Below are 27,677 nucleotides of genomic sequence, written 5' to 3' on the forward strand. Positions count from 1 at the left end.
CTGAAGCTATCATGGTGGGATATGAACCAGCAAACAGCAGAGGCTTTTGTTTTTTGTTTCTTTTGCACCAGAGGAAACGTGCTGCACTATTTCTTTAAATTGACAGTCATAAATCTTTTTACACTTCTCATATTTCTAACCCGCAGCTATGTGGAAGGAGGGAGGGGGGGGTTGCCTTTTGCCTGTTGTTGTTGTACAGTTGCCATGGGATTCTCTATAGGTGGTCATTTTTGCCACATTACAATTAATTAATAAGCAAGTCTAATCATTTGAGGTAACACTGTTTTTGTTTTTATTATTATTACTAACATAATTTTTTCTGAGCACATCCTTTTAAGAGATAACCAAAAATTAGTGGTTTTTCAGTGTAACGTCAAATAAATCTTTTGTGGGGACAACCCATGAGTCTATCATAATAACCATCAGTGAAACTATTTGAATTCTTTAACACAAATGTTTAAGAAGTACTACTCCCAACGGCTGAAAAGTGCTAAGAAAAAATTTGGGATGTTTTTGGGTCAAATGAAAAAAAAATTATTGTATGAAAACTAAATAAAGTGGATGAAAACTTTTTAAGTGTCTGCTCCTGTTTGAGTTTATGAAGGGTTTAAATTGTATGCTAAATAGGTTTTGAACCCATTATTTTTTTCCCAGTTTTACTGAAACAGAGTTTGAGTTCTGGAAATAAATTATACGTACAATTTCAGTAGCCAGTAGCCACGCTACTTCTCTGTTCCTTCTGCTGCAAACTTTCCAAGTATAGAGATGAAAAACTGAGCTTGTGTGTGTCATGAGAAAGGTCAAGGGTCTTCATTTCATTGTTCAGATTTCGGTTAAAAACTTTGGTCTTTAAATTGCTTGTAAAAAAAAAATCCTCTGGGCTTTCTTTCTGAATACTGCAAAATTGCTGGACAGACTTTCTGCTGACCCCTGCTTACTATAGCCTTTAATTTACATTCCTGGCATCCTCCATCTCCTTTCTTAAATGTTCCTTTTACAGGTGACACCTCCTGTGCTGATGTCTTTCGCGAGTTTTCTGTCATTGCGTCTTTACAGCCCGAGAAGCTGAGGAGAAGAAGCACACAATTCAGCTGTGGCACAAATCCACAGTGACTTGAACCAACCCCCACTATGTTCAAATCCCTTATTGACTTTTTGTCGAAACTGAGATATATGTGTATAGGAATAATAAATAAAATTAAAATTGCCAGACGTGCTAATGAATGCAACAATAATCTGTAGATGTTCAAAATGTACACATTACACAATCTTACAACTTTTCTCAGAAATTGTTGTAAATATGCCTCTGTAAAATTATGTATTTAATAATGTAAATATGCAATGCATTACACTTTAAATATGTGATGTTTTTAAATTGTTGCTATGAATGAATCTTTAAATTCAACATTTTCTTTTTAGATATAAGTTTGGAGTAAAAATGTAAACCAACATCCATTACCCCATGCTTTTATTGTGAAATCCCAATTTGTTTACAGTCAGGTTACGAGATTAACATACATTTAAAAAGGAACAATAATTGACTAAAATTGTTCATTTTGTGAATTTGTTTTGTTCATGTACCTGTGTGTCAATAAATACTTCAACACAAAGATTTGTAAACATTTTTATTTAGCTGCTGAAAGCACAACAAAGCTTTCTAAACTCACCATGAAGGAACTTTATTTACCTTATAGTATTATAGCCATATATTTGCTCAGTCAGAGACAGAGGTTGAACGTTTCTTGTCTTTTGGTGAAAAACGTAGCTGCTCTTTTTAGCTGAAATGAAGAGGAAGCAGAACCGGAAGTAGATGTGTCGCTCCTGCTAAAGCTACGCTGATGTTAACGTCGTATCTGTTTGACAACAAAATTGACAGATTTTTTTGGGACAGCGTTGAGCAGTTTTTTTTTTTCTTTTGAGGTCTTTGGAGAGGTACGTTTGCGTTGTGTGTCATGTTTAGAAACCGAGAGAGTTGCTTTAATTGTCTGTTTGGTATAAGAACTATTTCTGGAAATCGCTGCTAAAGTTGCGAAGCTAAGTGCGGCTAGGTGGCCTGTTAGCCGTTAGCTGTTGGTTAAATGTCAGTGGCTGTAGCTTAGTTACCGACTGTTAGCTTAAGTAAATTGATTGATTATATAAAATGTTATTATATTAACTGTCATTTAGTGATTTAAAATCTGATTACGTGTATTTTCTTGTTTACCAACCACAATCAACTATTGAGTTAGCTTAATTTTGTCTTCGAGTGACAGGTTTACATTAGCATTGCTAGCTAAATAGCGCGTTAGCTTTGGTTAAATAAGTACCATGTTTTTAAGGAAGTTGTACTGTCTTGGCCTGCTTTCGGACTTGCTTTTTGCTTGTCAGCTCTTTGTCACATGACAGAAGGTGAAATAATAATATGTAAATTAATCGAACAGTAGAGTAAGGATTTGTGTTGATGAAAGTGTATTACTAATAGTTGCTTATTATTATTTCAATCAAGAGTTTCATGATCGGGAGTGGTGTGTTTTGTGTCCACAGTAACAAAGCTCAGTGTCCAAATACCCGTGATGTCCACTTAAAGACTTGAGGTGAATCCCAGTTTTCCCACGAGGCTAAAATAGAAGAGTTTAAGAAATGTTTTATTTATTTATTTATAAGCAAATCAACCTTTTGATGCTTGACACCTAAAAAAAAGTTTAAACAAATACAGCCCCCAAACCTTCCTTTATATGTTGTGCAGCTTTATACATTTTCTGGAATGATCTGTAAAAAATAAATGGGTGCATAAAGAAACCAGGTTTCAGTGATATGGAAAATAGTGAAAATCTTGGCAAACTGAGTAAACTTTTAAAATGTGTTTTCGAGGGCACTCCTCTTTTTTGACACTCAGAATCAAGCTTTGGATCAGTTTAAAAAATAACACCACACATTTTGTTCAGGTTAGGAAAAAGTGCGTTTAAATGTCTGTACTGTTTAAAGTGAAGCCTATTTTCCTCATGGACTTCTCTCCTTTGAAAAAGCTAAGCAATGCTGATGTTTTATGTCATTTCTGAAAGCACCCCTCCAAGTTGACTCCTTAAAAAATGTTATCCTTTGTTGATTTATTTACCTTTCTAGGTGTGTGATAGATACTGGGACTATAACTTAAAGTTTAACTTTAAATACATGCGGCCAACAACAAAATGCAGCTTTGGGCGCACTTAAAATACGTGGGGGGAATGCAGTAATTGGACGTATTACGTGTGGCCAACATGAATCTCCATCACTTCTTCTGGTCGCACGTAAATACGCACAAATAACATCAGCCTTATTTTCTTTCTGCCATTTGAGCCTATAGAAGTGCCAATAGCTTTGAAAATGGTTTGACCCCAAGTGGATCCTATATTCTGGTTTAAAATAATCAAAACCGTCCCATTCAAATTCAGCATTGGTCACTTTATTAAAATGTTTTTATTATGGCACACTCATTCACTTTTTGTGTGTGAATCGATAACTGTATCAATTCAAAAACAAGCTAAACTGATTCCAGTTGTTGAAGCTTTTAGCTTTGTGCACCTAAAACTGGCTTTTTTACCATATATTAGGGCTGCGTGTAATATATTGTGACGATATAACTTGGCATACATGAACAAATAACAAAACAACCAAAAACATCATTTCCATTTCACTGCAACAGTTTAATTTAAATAAGAGTCATCCTACCTTCAATTATTCTCCAAATGACTCTCATCTACATAGGAGATTAATATTTAACATAAAAGGGCTCCATCTGATTGGTCAACAACATAAAGGGGTCCATTTGATTGGTCAAATGCATAAATTGATTTATTTGAGTTGTTTTTATTAGAGAAAAACCTATTTAAAAAAGGGATGTGTTGTAGTAAAGATGGCACAACGCCATAATATCAAAGTAACTTTACTTTGCATTTTCTCCTTTTCAGATGAACAACGCAGGGAATAAGAGAGCTCCAACTACAGCCACTCAGCGACTTAAGCAGGATTACCTCAGGATAAAAAAAGACCCAGTGCCTTACATTTGTGCAGAACCTCTTCCCTCCAACATCTTAGAATGGTACAAGCCACCTCTGCAGTTGGCCCAATTGTTGCATTTTGTGGTGCATTGCACTGTTGTTTGGTTTTATTAGAATTATGAATGCAGAACTTTAGATGTTACTGCTGGAGTTCATTGTATTTGGCATTAAATCTTGCAAAAACCCTGATATTATTAAAAACGAGAGGCTTCATTGCATCATCCACATTTAAAATAATTCTCAGTGTTAAACCTCAGATTAAAACAACAGCTGTACAGCCATTGGTACTTTTCAAAGTTAGAATAATATGAATTTCTTCTCTTTGCTGAGATGCTGAGGGGAAAACTGTGTGAATGTAGATAGTGATGTGAAAATGAAAGAAAAAGATCAGCTACACATCAATCTGTTAGATTAGCCCTTTACTGGGCCGTGTAACGTCACAGAGACGCGTCTGAATCCACTAATGTTCCAGGATCCAACACCTGCAGTAACTCGCAATGTTTACTCTGCTCCTCTACTGCTGAATTTCTCTTTTCAATTTTCAAAATAGTTTGTTTGTCATCATATTATTTAGCCTTTTGCAGCACTGAATCATTGGTCATCCACAGACAGACTGAAGACAGGCAACACAACTCTCTGGCCAACCATCTGAGAAGCAAACCTTTAATTTACATTTAGCTGCCTGGAGATTACCTCGTATAGGTTTAAGTCGTCTGTGATTTTCTGTCTCATTTCCACATTAACTGCTGTCTACCTTTTAAACTGGCAGACTTGACAAAAATTCCAGGTATTTTGTTTAAAGGTCTGAGCTGAGTTTAGCATGTTCTTATGGACAAATGATGTTCAGCCTGTTCAGTCGTTTTTCTAATTATTTAATTTACTCAACAAGACAATAAAAATATTTAATTTTCACTCATCTTTTAGTTAATGTAACTTTTTTCGGTTTTAAGTTATTTCAGCCACTATTGTGGATTTTTGTCCACATTTGTATTTGGTACATTCCTTGGATGAAGATATAATAAAATAAACCAAACAGACCTCGGCTGCTAATACAGACAGATGTGAACACCGTACTTCTAACTTAAAGGTTAAATATTTGTATTTAATCATCAAAGGTTATAAATTATTTTTCCTTTTTTCTAGGCACTATGTCGTCAGAGGGCCTGAAAAAACGCCTTATGAAGGTAAAATGAGCTTTCTTGTGTTCACAAACAGATCCCGACAGGTTGATGATCATCCATTTCCTTCCAAGGCTCTCAGGCGTTTTTGTCTGACTCATTTGATTCCATTCAAATGCCTGTGGCATTTTTTTAAGCTGAAACTGCATTGACGTGATTGTAGCTCCAAGTATTAATGGAGTCAAGAAAAATGTAAAATCTTAAGAATTTAATGCAAAATAATTTGAAAAAAGGACATCAGGCTTAGTTTGTAAGAAGCTCAGATGTTGTTTGTAATGGATTATGTTGTGTTGTGTTGTTTTAGGAGGGTATTATCATGGAAAGCTCATATTTCCAAGAGAGTTTCCTTTTAAACCTCCAAGTATCTATATGATAACACCGAATGGGAGATTCAAGTGTAATACAAGGTACTAAAAGACTTTCTTATTGAGTTTGATCTCTGAAGAACAATCCCCTTTGAAAGCTTTTAGAACACTTCCGTTTTCTCTTCCCCAGGTTATGTTTGTCCATCACAGACTTCCACCCGGACACGTGGAATCCTGCCTGGTCTGTGTCCACAATCCTCACAGGTTTGCTGAGCTTCATGGTAGAAAAAGGACCAACCCTTGGAAGCATTGAAACCTCAGACTACACAGTGAGTCGAGGAGAGGTGGCCAGCGCTCCACGTTGATGTCAAATCAGAGATTTCATGCTCATCTTTCATTGGCTCTTCCAGAAAAGACAGCTGTCAGCCCAAAGCCTGGCCTTTAACCTCAAAGACAAAGTCTTCTGCGAGCTGTTTCCTGATGTAGTTGATGTAAGTCAGTCATTAACTTTCTCTTACGTTCTGAGTATCGGTGTTATCGGTGCCCATTGGTTTCATTTTCTCCTGTTGGTTTCCTCTACCAGGAGATTAAGCAGAAGCAGAAGGTCCAGGAGGAGTTGAGTGCCCGCACGCAGCCCCTCCCTTTACCCGACGTGGTGCCAGACGGCGACCCTCAACACGCCCACTACGGCCTCCCTGCCATCAATGGAGGACCGGCCCCGGCGGGGGGCGCCCTCCCCGCCCCGGGACTGCAGCAGCCCAACCGCAACCATGGACTTCTAGGTGGAGCTTTAGCGAATCTGTTTGTGATCGTGGGCTTTGCCGCATTCGCATACACAGTGAAGTACGTTCTAAGGAGCATAGCCCAGGAGTGAAGGACACAGCCTCCCGCCTCCCTGGCAGGCAAGACCCCCCCCCCCCCTCCCCCCAATTAACTTTGAACTTTGGTTTAAAGTTCTTTAAACTTTAAACGTTGGTTCCCTCACCAAAACAGTTTTCTCTCTTTCTGTCGGGTGATTCCGTGCAAAACATCCGTGCGGGAGTCTCTCCTTTGTGCTCAAAGCGGCGTCCTGGTTGAAGCCTGCTGACATGCGGGTCCCGCACCAGTGCATCGACACAATTAGCTAAGGGTGTTATCTGTTTGTTTTTTGACAAGGGGGAGGGTCATAACAACTCCCTCTATGGCGATGTGGAATTTTACTTTTCTTTTCTAAAGAGTTTTGCTCTTTTTTTCTGTGAACCCGTGCATAGATGGCGATCGAGGTTTCATCACAACCAAAACAGGATTTTGTGATTCTCTGCATTCGCTCTAGCGACACGTTTGGCTCAGATTCCTTCATGTTTTCACCTTGTTTGGTTTCAGTTTCAACATCTGCAAAAAAAACTTTTTTTTTTTTTGCAACCACAAAGGATGAGCTGTTTTTATTCCTATTATTTCCCACCCTTTATTGTTTTCCTCTTTCAGACGGAAGGGTTTTTTCCCCAAACAGTCTGTGTCTAAAATGAATCACAAACAGATTTTTGTCAGCTCCTCCTCCTGCACTGAGTCAGCAAAGCTTTGTGTGTTTATTCCTCTGCTGATCAAAAGGCTTCTGATTGTTGCACCAAAAACACATCAATCCTAGATAAGAAATGGTTTTAACATGTTTAAAAGCAAAGACTGATGCAGTCAGAGCGCAGATTCTTTCCACTAACCCATGAGCCAAGCAGCACCTGCACCTTTTGGAGATTCTGAATCAGTTCTGACGACCAATAGAGGTCATATAGGTCCAAATAAAGAGACACAAAGAGAACCAACATGTTTGTTTTTCCTGTATATTCCTTTTTTAAATTTTATTTGATCACTTCTTTTGTTTTTGTTCTTATTTATAGCAGCACCTTGCTTGTCTAGTGTTTGCAAAGCGGCGCAGCACAGTCAGACGGCTCATTTATCTGCTGATTATTTACTATTGTGCATCACATTTAGTAAAAAAAAAAAAAAAACGGTTCTGTGAAAGCTAAAGAGTTTCCTGTCTGTACAAATTCTCTGCATCGTCTTCAAACTGAGGATTTTGGGGGGGTGTTCAGTGCTCCAAAATGCCCACATTTCAGAGCTTCACCTTTTCTTGTGTGGCATTGTACGTTTACATAGAAAATTCCAATAAATGACCTTGCTTGGCAGGGCCTTTAATAAAAGAATGGCCTGAATCTCCTTGTGTGGCAGCTCTTTGAAAAAACTGAACAAATGCTTGTGCGAGGAATTCCACAGAAGACCTGTTAATCCGATGCCTGCTCTTCTTTGGAAGTGCTGTAACTTGTTTGACTTCCTCCTTGGAGCTGTTCTTAAAAAGCGCAGCAGCACCGGTCACATTTTCCAGCTTTCAGCACAGCAGCAACTTCACTTTGAAGCAGCCAAGCAGTCCGACCTGTAAGTGTCCCTAACATCTTTTATTTGAATTATTACTGTCAGATTCTTTAATCTTACTTATTTTCTCCTTTGCAGTGCTTTTGTACTGAAAGGGTCTTCCTGTCGTTGCGACCTGGCACCATGTTTCCAAACGAGGATCTGGAGTGCATCGTCTGCTGCTGCGAATACTCCCGCAGCAACCGCGTCCCGCGGCTCCTCCACTGCAACCACGCGTTCTGCACACCTTGCCTGGAAAAAATATCCATCCTGGAGGGGCCGCTCTGCACCGTCACCTGCCCCTTGTGCCGCTGGATCACCTGCACCAGCGCCAGGCTGACGCTGCCCGGCTCCCTGTGGGTCAACACTGAGATCTGGGACCAGCTGCCCAACCAGCCTGAGGACAGTGACGAGGACTCTACCCAGAAAGACACAGAGATGAAGGACAGTCCGTCCACAAAGTAGGTTCTGGTTTGACAACTGTTTTTAATCTTCAGTGTTTTGGTTAAACCTCAAATGTCTAAAATAAATGGATTTGTGCTTCTGTTCAGTTCCCAGTCAAGGCAGTCTGGTTTGAAGGGAAAATTTGAAAACCTGCGGCGAGTCTTCAAAGGCGGCGTGAAGCAGCAACAAAGACACAACTGCTGAGCGCGCCGCCGCAGCTGGAACCACCTGAAGGACTATCATCAAAACCTTATGGATAATCACGCCGGCGAAGGCTGGCGTGCTGAACAGCTACCGGAGACGACTTGTTTTCTGGAGATCTTCAGACAAGGAGGACATGTTGGTACACATGACCGGCGCACACCCACATATGTTCGGCCATAAAAAGTTTTACAGTCTAGAACTTCACTGTTCTGGACTGTCTGTGACTGCATTTTTCTACGTAATCCAATAATTTATTGTAAATATTGTCTGATTTATATAGACGCTGCTTGTTCCTTTGTGAATCGTGTTGTCAGATGTGATCTAAGGTCTAATCCAAAACAAGAGGAACTGGAGGATCTCACTTTATTGATCAAAGAATCCGCTTTATTTTCTGCTGGATGGTCTTTATGTACATTTTTAAGTTAAATAACAAACATCTGTGAAGGAAGTGGGACATGAAGAAATATTTCTGACATGCTCAAACGTATTACCGATTCAAATGGTCTCATACTGGATTATCTAAACACTTATGTGACTAATTCTGAACAGAAAACAAATTCAGATTATTTACAATAAATTCTGTTTTTATTTAAACTGATGTTCCTACAAATTCAAATGTAAAAAGTCAACATTGTTTGCATGTTTAATGTTTGACAAACAGGAATGAGGCTGACATATTAAATGTTTGTAGTCCTTTAATGGAATCACTAAGTTTACTATGACCTTCGTAAATCTTCTCATGTCAGGAATTTGAACTGTAAACAACTCTAAAAAGATTCCTTTGAAAGACTTTTTACTAGATGAAGAAAACGTGTTACCTCCTTTCCAGTCGCATAGAAGCCTTTTTAAGGAAACTGGAAGTTAGTCACATGAGTTTAATGATGATTAATGAAAGGAAAGGATAGAATTTACAAGAAAATATATGCCGGCCTAACTGGTTTTGTTGAGTTGTGTGCTAAAGTATCAATAAGAAACCAAGTTCCTGCTCTGGTTTGTATGCGTACGCTGTCACTGTCTTGTAATCTGAGTCTATGAAGGTCACAAATACAATTGTAGGAGGAACAGGAAACTTCACATCAGGAGCATTGGACAGAGTTTTTAGGAATTGTTGGAAGTACGAGCCGTGAATCTGGACATCCTGGACCAGCAGGAGCAGAGCTGATGGGACAGATAACAATGTCTGCAATGCTTAACACCACCATTAAAAAGGGATCCTGACCCTAATGATTCTGATGGCTTTGGTGGCCAAAGAAGGTAAACATGTGGTCGTTTGGTGTGAAAGCTGTGAAAAGATTGTCCTGATTTCAGCTCTCAGTCGAATCAAATCTGTAAATAAAAACAAGTAAATGTGTGATGTTAGCGTTCAAAACTGTAGTAAAAACAGCAGCAGGAGGCTGTTCAGCAAGTGTTTTCTTCTGAGTGGAGCTTTCCGAACCTCAGAAAAACCCTCCTGTCAGGGAAATCTGCACAACTGCAAGTTTATCCAATAACATTTTCCACACCAATCAAAGTTGTGTTGATAAAGGCACAGGGTAGGTTACAGGTATGTTACACCTGTACATGCACATGACATCTAAAGACATTTTTTGATTGGTTGATTTAAAAACTGTTGGACAAATGAAGTTGATCTTCCAGTTTTTTATGCAAACATCATCCGGGACTGAATCAAACCAGTTTTCCAAAGTCAGTCTGTTAACCTACAGAATATGCAGGGGCGGACTTAACATCAGGCAAAGGTAGGTGATTGCCTTGGGCCCCTTGGGTGAATTTAGGCAGAAGACTTAAAATATTTCTAAACTAATTTCCATTCCAGTTCTTATTTAACTGTCATAAGAAAGGCAGCATATGTGAACGTGTTTCATGCCCCCCATCCATCTGCAGCAATGACTATTCCGCCAACATTGGTTGTTCGGACCATCAATTTCAGTTATATCATATCAGATGAACACAGTGATATTTGAGAAGTGAAATGAAGTTTATTGGATTTAAAGAAACTGCAATAATTACTAGGCTTTGGAGCTCAAACAGGACCGATCGGCTGCTCTGCGGATGCCCGGTGCGAAGCGCGGACGCCTCGGCGCTCTGCCCTATGGCAGGCCATTTTAACATTAAAAGCTAGACTGGATGTGTGTTGCAGATATCTTTATTTGAGTTTTGCCTAGTCAAAAAGAACATTTCAGATATCCGCAACTACATTCTTCCTATCCGTAATCGTAATTTTAGATATCCTCAAAGATATTATTCCTAGAACAAATGACATCACTTTCGCCATTCATTTGTATGGGGTTTACAATTACAGATATCTACAATTCAGTTGCAGATATCCACTTCATGAATTACGGATATCTGTAACTGAATTGTAGATATCTGTAATTCAAGTTTCAGATATCTACAATTTCATTCTTACTAGTCAAAACTCCAGTTAAAGATATCTTTAATTCAAGTCAATTTAAGATATCTACATGTTCCTTTTCAGATATCTTAAATTAAGTTTTGACTAGGCGAAATGACGTTGTAGATATCTGTAACTGGAATTGTGACTAGTCAAAATGACATTGTAGATATCTCAAACTGGAGTTAGGGATAGTCATAATTTAATTGTAGATATCTATAATCAAGTTACAGATATATTGAAATGAAATTTGAATAGAGATATCTGAAACTTGAGATATCTGTAATGTTCATTCAGGATAGTCAAAATGTAATTACAGATATCTTGAATTAGAGTTTTGACTAGGCGAAATGACGTTGCAGATATCTGTATGCAAATTAGGTCCGCATCGCACTTTAGGGGAGGAGCAGAGCGTGTTGTTGTAATCATTCAAATCGCACCTGCTAACTTGTAATTAGCACTGATTAGTACCATGTTGCAGCAGTACGACGGGGTTTTAGGACCAGTTTACAAAAAACGTTTTGTTTTCTTTAATTACAACTTTTATCTCGTAAATTTAGGAGATAAAAGTGTTGTGGAGTGTGTGTGTGTGTGTGCGCGCGCGCGCATGCGTGCGTGTGTGTGTGCTGAGATGGGGGTGAGTACGGAGCGGAGGTGTGTGCGTTGATACTGTGTGTTCGGAGGACGGAGCACCGTAATAAAGAGAAGGTGTGTGTCCCCCCCCCCCAGAATAACTGTTTTGGAGTCGTTCTTAATCCGCACTGGAGGTTTAGGGTTCCGATCAGGAAAGTGAACCCCGAGGAAGAATCGCCTTCGGCGGAGGAAATCTCCCCTGCGCTTCTGACCGCGATCGGAAAGAGAGAAAAGAAAAGAGAAAAACACCAAAGTTTTCCGTTTATCGGAGCCTAGCTTTATTTCCGGATAGCTTTAACCGAAGTGATTCTGAACCTTTTGGCGACTCAAAATCAGATTATTAGTGGAGCCGGCTTTCCGGGGTTCGGTGTCGGTAAAGCGGAGTTTTATCTGTTTAATAAGGAGCTCAGAGACACGTGTGGGTGCAGAGAACCGCTGCAGCCTTTATTCTCATTTTCATTCACATATCCTGAAGTTCATCTGTCACCTTATGTCATGAACCTGTCATCCGAACACCAATGCAGAAGTAAACAGTGTTACATACACCTCTCCTCCAGATGAAACGTCCCGATCCAACATAAAACAATAAAGAGGAATGAAAGTAGTCTGTTATGTTAGCATTACAACGTGGAAATGCCAAAAGTGCTCCTCCACAGACGGAAGCGTCACAGAAACGTAGAGATCTTGTCTTTAATGGAGAAAGAAAGGATTCAGGTGGACATCTGCAGGGACACTGACGGCTTCGGGCTGCAGAGATCCTGCAAACCACCCATCAATGAATAAAACATGAATAAATCATAAATCAAACTAACGAATTTCCAAACATTTAGAACGTTATCAATAAACATTCAGCTCACCTCTTCAACAAAGTTTAGTCGGTCTGCTGCTGCTGTGTGGCGTTCACCTGCTGCTCATCATGCTCACTTCCACTTAATATCGTAAATTTAATTTAGGACTTAAAATCTTTTAATTTTACTGTTTTTGGTGGCCCTAAATCTCCGTCGTAGAGCAGCCAGCGGGCGAAGCGATTTTTAATCGTCTTTTTAATGCTGCAGCCCGTGCAAGACAGAAGGAGCTAGTGATGATGACGTTTGAGATATCTTTAACTGTCATTCTGCCTAGGCAAAACTGAATTACAGATATCTACAATTGTCATTTAAGATGTGTGACGAGTTGAATGTCGTTTTCAATGACGTCATTGCAGATATCTGTAATTCAGTTTTGACTAGGCAAAACTGAATTATAGATATCTCTATCGGTCGTTTCGACTAGTCACAATTACGTTACAGATATCTTGAATTACAATTCCAACTATCCAAAATGTAATTACGACTAGTGAGAAATATGTTGCTGATATCTACAATGTTCATTCCGGATAGTCAAACTTAGCTTTTTAATGTTAAAATGGCCTGCCATACACTGTCTCCTCTGGAGTTAGATTTACAATAGCAAGAACTGAATATTTCACCATTCATCCAACAGCAGCTAACAGCTTATAAAATACACACAAGAACATATTTGTCCTACATAGAATTTTTCTTGTATAGACATGGATAGAACACAAATCTTGTGTGTAAATCATTCAGACATACTGTAAACAAATTAAAGTATTCAGATGTGTTCAGCAGACATTTGACCCTCAGTAACTATTTCTGGTATTTTTCCAACTTCAAATTTTGGTTCTTTAATCATTTATCAAATGTTGTCTGTAAAAATGATCATAAAAACAAAAAAAATATTTTACTTACATTTTTATCCACTTACTCCCATGTTATTTGTAAAAAAAAAAAAAAAAAAAAAAAAAACATTGAAAAACGTGTTTGGCCTTACTTTTTGAGCCCATGTGTTGATCCTTCTCCAAAAAAATCTCTATGATCTGCTGGAAAAGTCTTCTTTATTTTATCTTTATTCTTTATTTTATGAGACAGACGTTCTCAGTCTTTTTCTACGGCAGCAGGTAGCTACAAAGCAGCTGTCAGCTCACGTCTGCCCCCTGCTGGTGAGGCATGCCTTTTTCTGTGGGTGTACAGCAGCGTTTTGAGCTCCCGTCTCTGTTAACATTGAGCACTACCGTCAGACATGTATGGAGTCCTATACTGTTCATAACTAAATAAATAAATATTTAATTAAATGAATAAATATGGCCTCATGCAAAAACACAATCAACCAATAAATCTCTCATAAATATAAAAAAATTGTAAAAAAACTTGCACACTGATTTTAAATAAGCCATTATATTATTCAATATATTTCATTTTGCTTTAAAAACCTGTTCATTACTTTAAAACAGCATTTTAAAATATTCATTTTTAATCATGTGGAATATTATTATAATTCTGTCTTTTTTCAGAAGCTCGTATTACAAAATCAATATTTTCCAAAGTAGCTTTGTTTTTATTTCATTTTGCTGTTTTTCACAATGACTTTTTTATTTCATGAAGAGCTTTTTCAGGAGAATGAGTCCATCTGTCAATCAGTGAAAGTGGGCGGGATCTAAACGCTCATTGGCTCATCCATGGAAATCGACTCTTATTCCTCGATACCCGCTCAGCAGTGTGCCAGTCAGAGAGGTGACATATTTCAGCAATATCCGTGCGGCTTTGCTGACATTAGAGATCAAATAGAGACAAACAGTCTGTCTGCTGCAGAAGATGCAAACATGGTCGACTCTGTTTTTGTAGTTTGAGGGTTTGTGTGGAAACGACAGAGGAGCTCCGGTCGTCCACATCTCGAAGTCCCCCGTTGAAACACTCCTCATTATTAAATTACGTGTAAATCAGAGCGCCCAGGCAGTGCGAGAGTGAGTGTGTGAGTGCAAGTTAAGGGTCTGTTGCCCTGTCACCTGGAAAAGTAATAGTAAAAAAAGGTTTCCTCCAAAGTTTTTTTTTTTTTTTTTTTTAATTGAAAAAGACAATTGAGGTTAACAGTTTGAGACAATTGTATACAATTATGCAGAGTATGGAAACATCGAAAAAAATACTGGACATGTACAAACAACAAATGCAGAATAAAACAATAGAATTTTTTTTTCCAATGATACAGAAAAATAAAATAAATACAAGACATTAAAATAAAATAAAAATAAAAAATAAATTAAAAGTAAATTTAAAAAAAAAAGGGGGGGGTTTACATAGACATTGTAATGATTCTTAGTTTAGGGGGCTATCAAAAAGCTGCAATTTACATATGATACTTTGAAGTTCCATAGCAAGTTTGTTTTCCATGAAATTTACAGATGAAAAAAAAGAGCACAGTTCTTTGTGAAACTTAGAAAAAAAAGGTTTGATTTTAAGGAAACGACATTTATGTATATAGAATTTACCCAAAATAATTACATCATTCAGAATAAGTTCTGTGCTTTTGTTTTCTAAAATAAACCCAAAAATGATATCCTTAATAGAAAAGTCTGCTAAAAGTGGAATCTTGGGGAAAAGCCAATAATGTAAACTATTCCAAAAGACATCAGAATAAAAACATTCAGGTTTCCTCCAAAGTACAGAGCCTGATTCTTGGAGTAAGCCCTGGCTGCAGAATTGCTCAATCAATCATGGATCTCCGCTGCGTTTTCCGACCAGGTTCAGAAACGTCATCGCAGGAAAGGTTCAACATATTCCCGGGAGGGAAAAATAAAATCAGAGGACCTGATTATAATCATTGTCTCATTGAAAATAGAAAAATATCATAAGGTTCAGGAGGCCTGAGCAGGCTTGTTCCGCTTTGCGCAGCTGCCTGGTCTGACTCTAACTTCCCTAACTTAGACCACTACTAGATGTTAATGAGAAGATGATAACCACTGAACCGACCACAAAATCACCTGAATTATGCACACTCCCCCAAAGCCACTTTTATCCGCAAATTTAGAACAAAAACTGCCCAATTTCGTGTAACACTGCGGATGTGTTGAGGTGCATACTCCCCCTAGTGTTGAGGAGTGTGCATTGCGCCGTCACGTTTGGTGAAGCATCTTCGATCGATGTAGTTAGGGTGCTGCTGCTCATGTCTGAGTAAAGGAGTAGCCAATCACAAAAGTGTCTCCACCTTGTTTAGTTTGATTGACAGACAGACACAGTCTCCTGAAAAAGCTCTTCATGAAATAAATAAGCTATTGTGAAAAACAGCAACATGAAATAAAAACAAAGCTACTTTGGAAAATATTGATTTTGAAATACGAGCTTCTGAAAAAAGACAGAATTATAATAATGAACCACATGAATAAAATGAATATTTTAAAATGCTGTTTTAAAGTAATGAACAGGTTTTTAAAGCAAAATGAAATATATTGAATAATATAATGGCTAATTTAAAATCGGTGTGCAGGTTTTTCACAATTACATGATCTTTTTATATATTTATAAGAGATTTATTGGTTGATTGTGTATTTGCATGAAGTCATATTTATTTATTTAATTAAATATTTATTTATTTAATTACGAACAGTATAGGACTCCATATAAATAAAAAGAAAAGTCAAAACCAGAAATGCTTTTTCATTTTCAAAATGAAGCTGCATTTTTTGACTCAAAATTAAAATGAAAAAGCAATCGACCAAAATGCTTTTTCATTTCATTTCTCAACACTGCTTATTCTGTCACTTAATTAAAATGATAATGAAAATAGTATTTTACATTTCATTTTCAAAATGTTCTCTGGTAAAACGAGCAGGAGTACAGGGGGGTCATCTCTGACTTTGTTTTTCTGGTGTGAAAACAACCACCTGCTGCTAAACACCAGCAAGACAAAGGAGCTGGGGCCTGTTTCAGAAAGGAGGTTCGACCAACTCTGAGGTTGAACTTGAACTCTGAGTTGGTCAATCGGGAGATTAACAACTCTGAGTTTTCTGTTTCAGAGAAGCTGATCCGAGTTAGATCAATCAACTCTGAGTGGACTGATTCGGAGGTGAGCGTGAGCACCGCGACTATAAGAAGCCATTATCAATGGAGCGCAGATATCACGAGTCACCATGGCAACCGTGGAAAAAAAGAGGTCTGCGTATTTTTCGCCAGCTGAACTTGACGTGCTGCTGCAGAGTTACAGTGAATATGAGCACATATAGACCTTTTTCGCAAAAACCGGAAATACGTCATCAACGTGTAAAACCAGTTCCGGTTTGTGCTTTGTTGGCGGAGAAATGGCAGCTAGACTAGTGTTTTCGACGAGCCTGAGTTGTCTTCCGAAGTTCACCAGCGCCGATGTGGTGAAGAGTGTGGAGATGCATTCGTCCACTAAAGGGAGCAAATTGGACAAGGGGTATAAATTGTTCCATGAAGAGTTTATCCACAATTACCAAGGTAAGCTTTAGCTAGCTTAGCCATAGCATAGCCGCATCATCACCGGTATAAATCTGTACATCAACTTTTAATCTTAGGTGTTGTGAATTTGTAATATAAGGTATAACACATGGCAGTGAATATTTTGTGTGTGTTTAAGTGCGAATGCATGAGATTAACATAACAACCAGTAATTTGGTGAAGCTGTACCATGTTAATATGAAATGTTACTGACATTATTGTAAAATTGTGTATTTTTCTATGTGAGATAACACGTAATGTTTTGTTGTAGTATCAAATATACTCCAGGGACAGGTGGTAGTGAGAGGTAGATGCTTCAGGTCAATGAGAAAGAGTGAGGAGCCTCACAAACTGGAGGTTTGACTATAAAAGACAGTATGCCGGTTGGCAAAAGTTGCCCGTTCTGGCGTGTTTGTTCTTGTTCTTGCTGCGGTTGCGGCACTTTCTTCACTTACTATTATTTTACTGAAATTAGGGTGACCAGATGTACTCTTTTCCTGGACATGTCCGCTTTTTTGATACTTATATAATAAAATAACATTGAACATAGATGAAATGTGAACACATTTGCTTTATGCATGCAGCTCTGCACACCAATTACTCTCGATGAAATATCTTACAAACTCACTTTACTCCTCTTTTTTACACACTCAAATCTGGTCACCCTACGGAAAGTTATAGTTTCATGTTATAATGAACATTGACATAGCAACATAAGAATAACTTAATTGTAACCTATTTAATTTATTGTGTCTAGATATCACTGAATGCAGAAAGTGCCAACCTGAAGGCTTTCTCCTGCAGTTGTGCGGCTGGTAAAGGATTCTGCAATCACCTAGTTGCCATCCTGTACCAGACCGCACATTATTCACAGCTGGGTCTGCAGGCAGTTCCACCCCCCCTGGCCTGCACGAGTGGCTTGCAAAGATGGCACAGACCAAGAACACAGGTAGGTTTGTGATCAAATTGTCATTATGATTCAAGAACTGATGTGTATCCATAACAACTGTAAATTATTATAAAAACACCCCCAGTAGTGACTACAGACTAATTGCTTTTTGCCTTTTACTTATAAGGGAATCCATCCTGAACCTGTTAGTGAGCTGGTGGTGCAAAAGCCCAAAACCGTTGGTCGGGAAGGTCTGAGGTCCACACTGTACAAGGCATATACAGGTGAATAATTTAACTTTTTGTTGCTTTGTGAGAGCAAGTTAAGTTTTTTTTAATGTAATGACTAACCAACTTGTGGTTACTGCAGGTATAATGAATAAAATTTAGTTGTAGTTATGCACTCATCTCTTTTCTTTTGTGTGACCAATAATCTTGTGTTTGTCTTGTGTAGGACCACTGCCAGATCCAGATATGATGGCATCTGGAAGCAAATTAAGCCAGGTGCAGCCCCAATCTCTCATGGCTGTTGTATTGGATGGGGTTTCTGAAATGGAGCTGTCGCCATCCATATTTGGGTCTGTCCCTCGTGGATCCCCCATGTCCTATCACTGTCCACCCAAGAAGTCGAGTGACCTCCTCCTACACCACATGGCTCCAGAATTTCCCTCCCTTCCTGTGATGCAGCACACTTTTCCCAGGTTGCATTTCGTCCCGACCTTGCATCAGTTAATGCATCTCCAGTCTCTAGAAGTGTCACCACAGCTGTCCTGCGAGATAGCAAAAGAAACTCAGCAGCAATCCAAATGTCCTGCGTGGACACAGCTACGGCGACCAAGGCTGACCGCTAGTCTATTTTGGGATGCTTGTTGTAGTCGGGCGTGTCGTGCAGAGCTGGAGTCTGCAGCTATTCGGATGATCAGAGGCTCCACAAAGCAAACAGCTGCAATGAAGCGTGGTCTCCTAGTGGAGTCTGAAGTGCTGGCAAACTATGCTGCACTTTTGAGAGTTAACGTTTTACCAGCAGGATTTTTCATTCACCCTGACGCACCACATCTCGGGGCCAGTCCAGACGGTCGTGTGTATGACCCTTCAGAGTCGCCTCCTTTTGGCTTGGTTGAGGTGAAGAGCAGCACAAAAAATGATCCATCACAGGTTGCTCACCTCAAGGTGCAGGAAGGCCACGCCAGTCTGAGGCGTTCACATAAGTACTATTGGCAGGTTCAGGGCCAGCTGGCAATCACAGGACTGACATGGTGTGATTTTGTTACAGATACCCTATCAACGATAACTGTGGAAAGAATTTGGCGTGATGACTCATTCATAGCAGAAATGAAAGAGAAATTGGATTTATATTATTATGGCACATACATGAATGCATACCTTGAATTACAATAATCTTGTATTTAACAATCAGTTCAGCCTTCTGTCTTACTGTTGATGATCTGTAATGTTATTTTTATTGTAAATGTTTGTTATTTAGCTTTTATTAATCAGTTGATGTCATAGCAAAAAATTAAATGAGGCACAATTTTGAACAAAATTGTTTTATTTGTTCAATTTTTTTGTGAAGTCAAAGTCACATTTCAACATAAAAAATATTAAGATAACAATTTAATTAGATTTTTAAGAACATGTGGGAACACTAAATTATTTACATACTATTTACACATTATACATAATTTACATATCAAACATTCAATCTTCAAAACAAAAAGGTCCTTGATAATTTGCCAAAACACAGCAGTTTAGCCAGATCTGATTCACGCTGCCAATCAGTGTGAGCGGCACGGGAGAGTCCCAGATGTGAAAGGATTTTATTCTACCGATCACTCTTTCCACTATAATCCTGAGGCGGGCAATGGCTTGTGTTTGTTCCGTTTCCTCCTTGCTGAATTGAGCGGAACGCTTGAAAGGTGGAATGACGAGCTTACATCCAATGTCAGTAAGGAGGTCTTGAATGAGGAACCCTTTGTCTGCCATGACATCATCTCCTGGCTCCAGCAAGGGAAGGACTCCACTGATCCTGGTGATCTCCTTATCTGAGATGCACCCAGTGTACAGGGGTGAGATGAATGTCACCAAACCATTGGGAGCAACTCCAATTAGCCCTTTCAATGTCGTCCTGTTTTTGTAAGATGAAAATGTTTCTGACTGTAAAGTCAGGGATGAGGCTGTCTCCAGGGCAATTTCTGTGCAGTCTAGTATCACTCTAACATTGGGACAGTACCTCTGGAATTTAAGGGGCATAATTGACTTAACCTTTTCCCTGCTTATCCAGATGGGAAGTGAGCTGAGCATCATAAAGAGATAATTGGCCCAGGTGATGGTAACCCTGCTAACCCTGGCAACGCTCACATTAAACATGTCAGCAATGAGCTGCTCCTTCATGCCAACAGCAACCCGCATAGAGTACATCAAGAACTCATCTATTAATGGCATGATGCGTGGTGGGCTGGGCTCTTCGCAGCATTCCTCACCCGCCCTCTGTGCTTTGGTCCAGTACACCAGTCTATGTGCAGATGGTGCAATCGACTCCCAAAAAATAGTAAAAACACTCTCGGATGGAAATTTGGTGTAGAAACGTATTTGGTCGTCTGATGCACAGTACCGGCTGAAGAGAGTAGGGGGTGGTAGACCAGTGTTTTGCAACTTGGCTTCTAAATCGTGGATGTAATCCAAAGCCTCGTCCAGAGCACCTGTAAAGATAAAGAAATTAAAAACCAGTCTTAACATATTTATGCTACCTTTCAACACAACACAATTATGTTTCAAAAAGTATTTTAAGTATTTATTACAAATTACATTTCATTTATCTTTGTTAAGGAAAATACAAATCACAAAATACTCAAAAGTAATCAAATACATGTAATTAAAATAGGGGAGAGCAGGACATAACCTAACACAGGGCCAGTTGTAACACTTGTTTTAAATACTTCCACACATGCATGTATAGCATGATGAAACTTAATGTGTTTACTAGCTACCACATCAATAAATTGTTTAAGTTTTTTTAAAATTGCGTTATTTTATATTAACACTTATATTTTAAGATTTCTTGTATATTTTTTATTACATCATACTACATTTTAAACTGTAATATGGTCATATTACAAATTAATTTGGGGGAAAAATAAATACTCTAAACCCAAAGTAGGTTTACAAAAATAGAAACAGTTAAAAAGCGTTAGGTTGTGCCCCACTCTCCCCTACTGCTCATCTCTGGCTCCTTACAGCTAGCTAGACAGCATGAGACTATGTTACAGATGTAGTAGGCTAACGTTAGTTGAATTTTGTGAACAGCTTATATTATAAACATTAATTTGATCAAACGCATTTATCCAATAACGGTACACATAGTTGACTAGCGTTAACTAAACAAATCATTATGAACAACCTTACCTGCAGGTGGGTGTGACACGTAGTCGTGATCCATCTTTACTGCCTTAGCTTCAATGTCGCTATCTGCACAGCATAGCTGCATAGACTGCCGTTTGGAAGTTCTGTCATACACTGACTCCCTTCTCAAAGGAGCAGTAAAGTTGTTCCAAGGGAATAGGCTCGGGACAACACCACTCTTCAGGCGACGAACGACGCAGCCACCAATGTAATCTTCCGGAGCGAAGTGCCGGCTGCAGACAAAGGTGCTACCTGTTTTTACAGTAAAACTATGCCCTTCATCTCTTCGAATCGCCTGTATCCATTTCGTTTTCAGGTTTGGATCCACAGGAAAAGAATGAAATGAAAGGTAGGGTTGTTTTTGGTTGGATGACGAACAGCCAGGAACACAACAGAAACTCCGATTCTTTGACTCTGCCATTTTTCGTATCTGCCGCTATGCTAACAGGAAGTTCTTTTACACGTCATTGACGTATTTCCGGTCGAAAAATGCGGAAGTGTGAAAAAGGTCTATTCCGGAAGAAAAGCAACACCGCTGCATCTGCAAAACAGAGACAGTTAGCGTGGGAAAACATAGCTGCTCAAGTTAATGCCTAAGTTTGCATTTAAATCATTGTTATAAAATATTGGCTGAAATAACTATTTAAATAGCGTACGGTGTGAAATAAAAAATGGTGATATTTAGGTGTACTTTTGAAGTGTTTTTCCTGGTGTAAATGCATGAAATGCTGCATAGTGTACAGAACCAATCTGGGGAAAAATGCCTTTAACGTCGGTAATGTTTAGAGGACTTTCGTGTTAACCTTCCCCTCTTGCAAACGTTGGTCAGTTTAATATTAATACATGCAATTGTGTTTTTAAAAGTGAACTTTTGTCTACTGTTGAACCTTTCGCTGCGCGAAGGCTTCTCCTTTCTTTTCTCTCGTCTTTCCGACCGTGGTCATAAGCGCAGGGGAGATTTCCTTCAGGGCCGAAGGGAATTCTCCTTCGGGGTTCACTTCCCGTTGGAAACCCTCAACCTCCAGAGTGGATAAAGAATGACTCCAAAGCAGTTATTCTGAGAATGACACCTTCTCTTTATTTAACTAAGTGCTCCGTCCTCCGAACACACAATATATACCACGCAACCCCTCCCCCCCCCCCCCATCTGCACCTGCACTCGCCCCTCCCCTTGTCTCTCGTGGATCGCACCCCGCTCAGCACACACACGCTGCAACACTACCCTTGTATTGATCAAGTGGTATAGGTTTATACGGGATTAAGAAAGTAAGCAGTGCTAGCAAATTGTGTTTCCATAAAATAATTGTTACATTAATCTAATTCAATGTCCCTGATTTCATTTTCACGTAGATGCAATCCTGCAGGAATTAAAATAACATGGCAGCAGTTAAAAGTGAAAAAGAAATCGATTCTTCTCAAAATCCTCGTACGAGGTAAATATAATTCTCTATGAATTAATGCAGCCTCCTCGTCTATTGGGTCCTCCAAAAAAGGACAAGCCATTCTTGTCACTTAGACCGTCTCTGTGTGACGGACATTTGGGCAATGAAGGTTAAAGCGAATAAACACCGCTTCGTCTTTAAAAAGGGGAGGGGACCAGCAGAAACTTCGAGTTTGGAGAATAAAACCTGCTCCCGACCAGGTTAGGTTCACAGCCTAAGTAACCATGGATACGGACTCCGAGTAGAAGTTACCTCTCTTTCAGAAACGGGTTTGACTTACTCGGCTTTCTCTGGTTTAACAAACCTCCCATTCTGAAACGGAAAACCCAGGGTTTCCCTGATTTCAGGGTTAACGCACTCAGAGTTTACACTTAACCTCCTTTCTGAAACAGGCCCCTGGTCCTGGACTTCAGGAGGTCCTCACCACCACAGTCACCGGTGAACATCCAGGGTTCAGACATTGAGGTCGTGGACACATTTAAATATCTGGGTGTTCACCTGAACAACAGACTGGACTGGTCCAACAACACGGATGCTCTGTACAGGAAGATCCAGGAATCCAGGTTTGAGCGGTCCAGGTCCAGCGGTTTGTGAACAGGACCCGGTTTTAGGTAATCGTAATGCGAAAAATGCAGCGGAATATTCCTTTACTGCCCTCGCGAAGCAGAAGCTGTGAATCGCAAGCCAACTTCAGCATCGTCTGACCGCACGGATTTAAAAACATATGATCGAGCAGGCCCTTAAATATAATCTTAACTGTAATAAAAGCACATTATGAAGAAAGTTTCCTGCAGCTTCGCGCTGAGTGAGTGTTTTTGGTCCAAGTACCAGCAAACGTTTACCACGGTGAAATCTGCCATCTGCTGATGGGGCTCCAGCTGTCATCAAACAGCAAATGCAGCGCGAAGCTGCAAATAAATTTGTAAATATGTGGGAATTACATCAGTCTTTATTTTTGTTCTGGACACCACTGGAAACACAAATTCATATGATGGTTTCTCAGATCGCCGCAGCATTTCCGCCTTCAGCGATCATGATCGGGAGCTTCGCGCTCCGCTATGCGAAGGCAGCTGGCGGTCCGCAGAACAAAGCTTGTCCGCGGTGCGTCCGAATGAGGACCGCAGAAGGCGGACATGCTGCTATGTAGTCCTGAGAAGCTGTGGAAACTCATCAGAAGTTCACAACCAACTCAAAGCCGTCTTCTCTGCCGCTAACACAGTCTGCTCCTGGTGTGTCAGACACACGGAGAAAGCAGTGACGTCATCGCCCCGCCTCCCCTCTTCTAATGCTCACGGTTAATGAATTTTGCTACAGATTTTGCAGGCTGGATGTGAAAATGCAAATGCAATCCCCTCTTTGCATTTTCATTTTAATTATGACACAGAATAAGCGGTTTTAAGTAGAAAAGGAAAAAGCATTTTCAAGTATTGCTTTTTCATTTTCATTTTGAAAATTAAAAAAGCATTTCTATTAATCCATTTTAATTGTCAAATTAGACATTTCTAAATGAATTATGCTACACATTTACCAGAGAACATTTTGAAAATGAAATGTCAAATACTATTTTCATTATCATTTTAATTAAGAGACAGAATAAGCAGTGTTGAGGAAGGAAATCCAAAAGCATTTTGGTGGATTGCTTTTTCATTTTATTTTGAGTCAAAAAATGCAGCTTCATTTTGAAAATGAAAAAGCATTTCTGGTTTTGACTTTTCTTTTTATTTATGCTACACAATCACTTCCATACTCCCGAGCCTCACCCGGAGTTTTCGCTCCGTCTGTGATCGCGCAACACTCAAATTCTGCAATTTTAACATCAGAAACTGTGGAAAACGTGCTGATTTGACTGAAAGTGTATATTTAACACAGATCAGTGGAAAATTATATTTACTTAATTTAACTTTTTCTATTTTATCACGATCATGACAGGTGAGGCTCTGCCTCACTTGCCTCACCTGACAGCACGTCACTGGTGAAAGTGATGATCCAAACACCAATGATTTATGAAGAAAATCTTGAAACTTATCAGGGGAGCCTAAACTTTCTCACACCACTGTAGTTATCCAAACAGAGGTGATAAAATGAAGAAAAGACAAGGAGAAAGCTAATCATCTGTGGCCACAGAAGAACAAACAGGAAAAGTAGAACAGAATCAAAGGAACTGAAAATGAAGATGAAGAAAGTCACGAATGAGTAAAGGAGAGGAAAGACAAATTAAGGTGCAGAAAATGGTCTTTTTTTAATGCCACTTCACAGTGAACTGTTTTGTTCCATCATTTGTGTATTTCTGGTTACCTTTTTTAATAAAACCTGACAAATAAAAAAAATATTAAGGACAAAAGACCCTCATTTACTCCTACTAGAAAGTAAGTGTATAACAACTTAGCACGGTTAATAAAAAAAATGTTTTCCAATTAAAAATATTGTATAGGAAAATAGATGTATTCATCATTCAAGTTTTAAATGCTTATCAAAAAATTTGGATTCTTGATATTGATGCAGTCTAAAAGTGGATTGTTATTGTACCCGGTAAGGATTAAAAAAGAAAGATAAGTAAACAGCTTCTAAATATTAGTCTGAACTTTATCGCTAAAGATAAAGACAAACTTATGTTTTCAAAAACTGTCTTGTAATCTGAGTCTATGAAGGTCACAAATACAATTGTAGGAGGAACAGGAAGCTTTGCTGGAATTTCATATCAGGAACAACAGAGTTCTTAGGAATTGTTTGACAGATAACAATGTCTGCAATGCTCTCGTTAACACCACCATTAACCCTTGTGCTATCTTAGATGACCCCACCCTTACATTGACGTGTTCTCCCTACCAAAGGTGGATAAAGGTGGAAAGATTTCATGTAATCCATGGACAACAGTGAAGATCACAAATCATTGAAGAAAAAAGGTTCAGCGCACTGTCTAGTGGGTCTAGATGACCCACTACTCAACGTTAAAGTGCCTAGGATAGCACAAGGGTAACAAAGGGCTCCTGACCCTAATTATGCTGATGGCCTCGGTGGCCAAAGAAGGTAAACATTTGGTCGTACTCGTTTGGTGTGAAAGATTTCAGCTCTCACTCGACCAAAACAAGTAAATGTGTGATGTTAGCGTTCAAACTGTAGTAAAAACAGCAGCAGGAGGCTGTTCAGGAACACTTTTTCTGCTGAGTGCAGCTTTCAGAACCTCAGAAAAACCCTCCTCCTGTCAGGGAAATCTGCACAACAACTGCAAGTTTATCCAAAAACACAAGATTTTTCACACCAATCAAAGTTGTGTTGATAAAGCGTCCATCTTGCTAAATCCCTTTGGAGGTCACATGGTTGCTGGAGCCTATACTGGCATACTGGTTAGGCAAAGGTGTGGTTACTCCTGATGGCTGCAGACTCACCCAGGGGGAACTAGGACACACCAGTTAACTTATGAAGTGTTTTTTGGTCTTTTTGAGGAAACCAGTGTCAAGAGAAAACCATGCAGCAAGAGGGATTAGAAACACTGCTGTTGAAATCTGAGGTTAAGTGTGCTAACCACTGCACCAACAGTTACACAATTACTTCCAGTGAGCACATTCAGAACGCCTGTCTGTTACCTTTGATTGTTTTATAGTTTTATTGTCACTTTTTCTTTTATTGAATTTGTTGTTTGGTGTTTTTATATTTTATTGTATTTCACATACTTGAGCAGCACTTTGTTTTTTTATGAGTGATTAAGAGATAAAGCTGATTGCTTGATTTGATTGGTTGATTTAATTGAATGATAAATATCAAACTCACAACAACCTGTGTGTGTTTTTGTCCTTAATTGTTATCAAGAAAACTATGGGACAAATCAAGTTGATCTTCTGGTCTTTTATCCAAACATCATCCGGGACTAAATCAAACCAGTTTTCCAAAGTCAGTCTGTTTACCTACAGTATATGCAGGGGCGGACTTAACATCGGGCAAAGGTAGGCGATTGCCTTGGGCCCCTTGGGGGACTTTAAGCCAAAGACTTAAAATGTGTCTAAACTAATTTCCATTCTGATTATTATTTAACTATGTCATAAGAAAGGCTGCATATTTCAAAGTTTGTCATCCTCCCCCATCTCTCTGGATCAATGGACCATTCTGCCGTCAGCAAGTTAATAGAGTAGACAGAGACTCTGAAGAGACTCTGAACAGTTATCCAAGCAGAGGTAAAAAATCGAATGAAAAGGCAAGGAGAAAGCTAATAATCTGTGGCCACAGAAGGAAAAACAGGAAAAATAGAACAGAATCAAAGGAACTCTATGAGAAAGGGGACAGAAAAGGAGAGGAAATACAAATTGAGGAGCAGAAAAACTTAATTCTGAGAACATTTGGAATCTTGATATTGATGCAGTCTAAAATTGGATTGTTACTCTACCCGGTAAGGATTTAAATACAAAAGATAAGTACAACAGCTGCAGAGGGCCTCATGTTTTGTTTGCCTGCTTGGGGCCTACATGAGCCTAAACCAGGGGTCTGTAACCTGAGGCTCAGGAACCTTTAAACCAGGGGTCTCAAACTCGCGACCCGCGAGGTTCTCCTCACTAAAACAGTTTTCTCTCTTTCTGTCGGGTGATTCTGTGCAAAACATCCGTGCGGGAGTCTCTCCTTTGTGCTCAAAGCGGCGTCCTGGTTGAAGCCTGCTGACATGCGGGTCCCGCACCAGTGCATCGACACAATTAGCTAAGGGTGTTATCTGTTTGTTTTTGACAAGGGGGAGGGTCATAACAACTCCCTCTATGGCGATGTGGAATTTTACTTTTCTTTTCTAAAGAGTTTTGCTCTTTTTTTTTCGTGAACCCGTGCATAGATGGCGATCGAGGTTTCATCACGACCAAAACAGGATTTTGTGATTCTCTGCATTCGCTCTAGCGACACGTTTGGCTCAGATTCCTTCATGTTTTCACCTTGTTTGGTTTCAATTTCAACATCTGCAGGAAGGGTTTTTTCCCCAAAACAGTCTAAAATGAATCACAAACAGATTTTTGTCAGCTCCTCCTCCTGCACTGAGTCAGCAAAGCTTTGTGTGTTTATTCCTCTGCTGATCAAAAGGCTTCTGATTGTTGCACCAAAAACACATCAATCCTAGATAAGTGTGAAGGAAAT

At 39.3% G+C, this 27,677-nt stretch overlaps 3 protein-coding genes across 5 annotated transcripts; all 3 read left to right on the forward strand.

The window, feature by feature from the left end:
- Positions 1-1,788: 1,788 nt before the first annotated feature.
- On the forward strand, positions 1,789-27,507 carry ube2j2 (ubiquitin conjugating enzyme E2 J2). Of its 3 annotated transcripts, XR_002873321.1 has the most exons (9): positions 1,790-1,932; positions 2,524-2,573; positions 3,927-4,057; positions 5,160-5,200; positions 5,499-5,601; positions 5,690-5,828; positions 5,910-5,990; positions 6,083-6,474; positions 27,106-27,507. XR_002873321.1 is itself a non-coding variant. In XM_023955242.1 (8 exons), the coding sequence occupies exons 3-8, from the start codon at positions 3,927-3,929 to the stop codon at positions 6,371-6,373; spliced, it is 786 nt and encodes a 261-aa protein (XP_023811010.1). In that variant the 5' UTR covers positions 1,790-1,932; positions 2,524-2,573; the 3' UTR covers positions 6,374-7,673. The 3 variants fall into 3 exon arrangements, 2 of the variants coding, with proteins under 2 accessions (XP_023811011.1, XP_023811010.1); XM_023955242.1 differs by lacking the exon at positions 27,106-27,507 and having other exon boundaries at positions 6,083-7,673; XM_023955243.1 differs by lacking the exons at positions 2,524-2,573; positions 27,106-27,507 and having other exon boundaries at positions 1,789-1,932; positions 6,083-7,673.
- LOC111947468 (RING finger protein 225-like) lies at positions 7,791-9,879 on the forward strand. Its single transcript, XM_023955244.1, has 3 exons — positions 7,791-7,905; positions 7,981-8,342; positions 8,433-9,879. The coding sequence occupies exons 2-3, from the start codon at positions 8,026-8,028 to the stop codon at positions 8,527-8,529; spliced, it is 414 nt and encodes a 137-aa protein (XP_023811012.1). The 5' UTR covers positions 7,791-7,905; positions 7,981-8,025; the 3' UTR covers positions 8,530-9,879.
- Positions 17,983-19,151, forward strand: LOC111947467. The gene is made up of 2 exons (XM_023955241.1): positions 17,983-18,015; positions 18,185-19,151. Exon 2 carries the CDS (start codon positions 18,205-18,207, stop codon positions 19,126-19,128), a length of 924 nt encoding a protein of 307 aa, XP_023811009.1. The 5' UTR covers positions 17,983-18,015; positions 18,185-18,204; the 3' UTR covers positions 19,129-19,151.
- Positions 27,508-27,677: the final 170 nt, after the last annotated feature.

The sequence above is a fragment of the Oryzias latipes genome, chromosome 5, assembly GCF_002234675.1.
Source record: "Oryzias latipes chromosome 5, ASM223467v1".
Lineage (NCBI taxonomy): Eukaryota > Metazoa > Chordata > Actinopteri > Beloniformes > Adrianichthyidae > Oryzias > Oryzias latipes.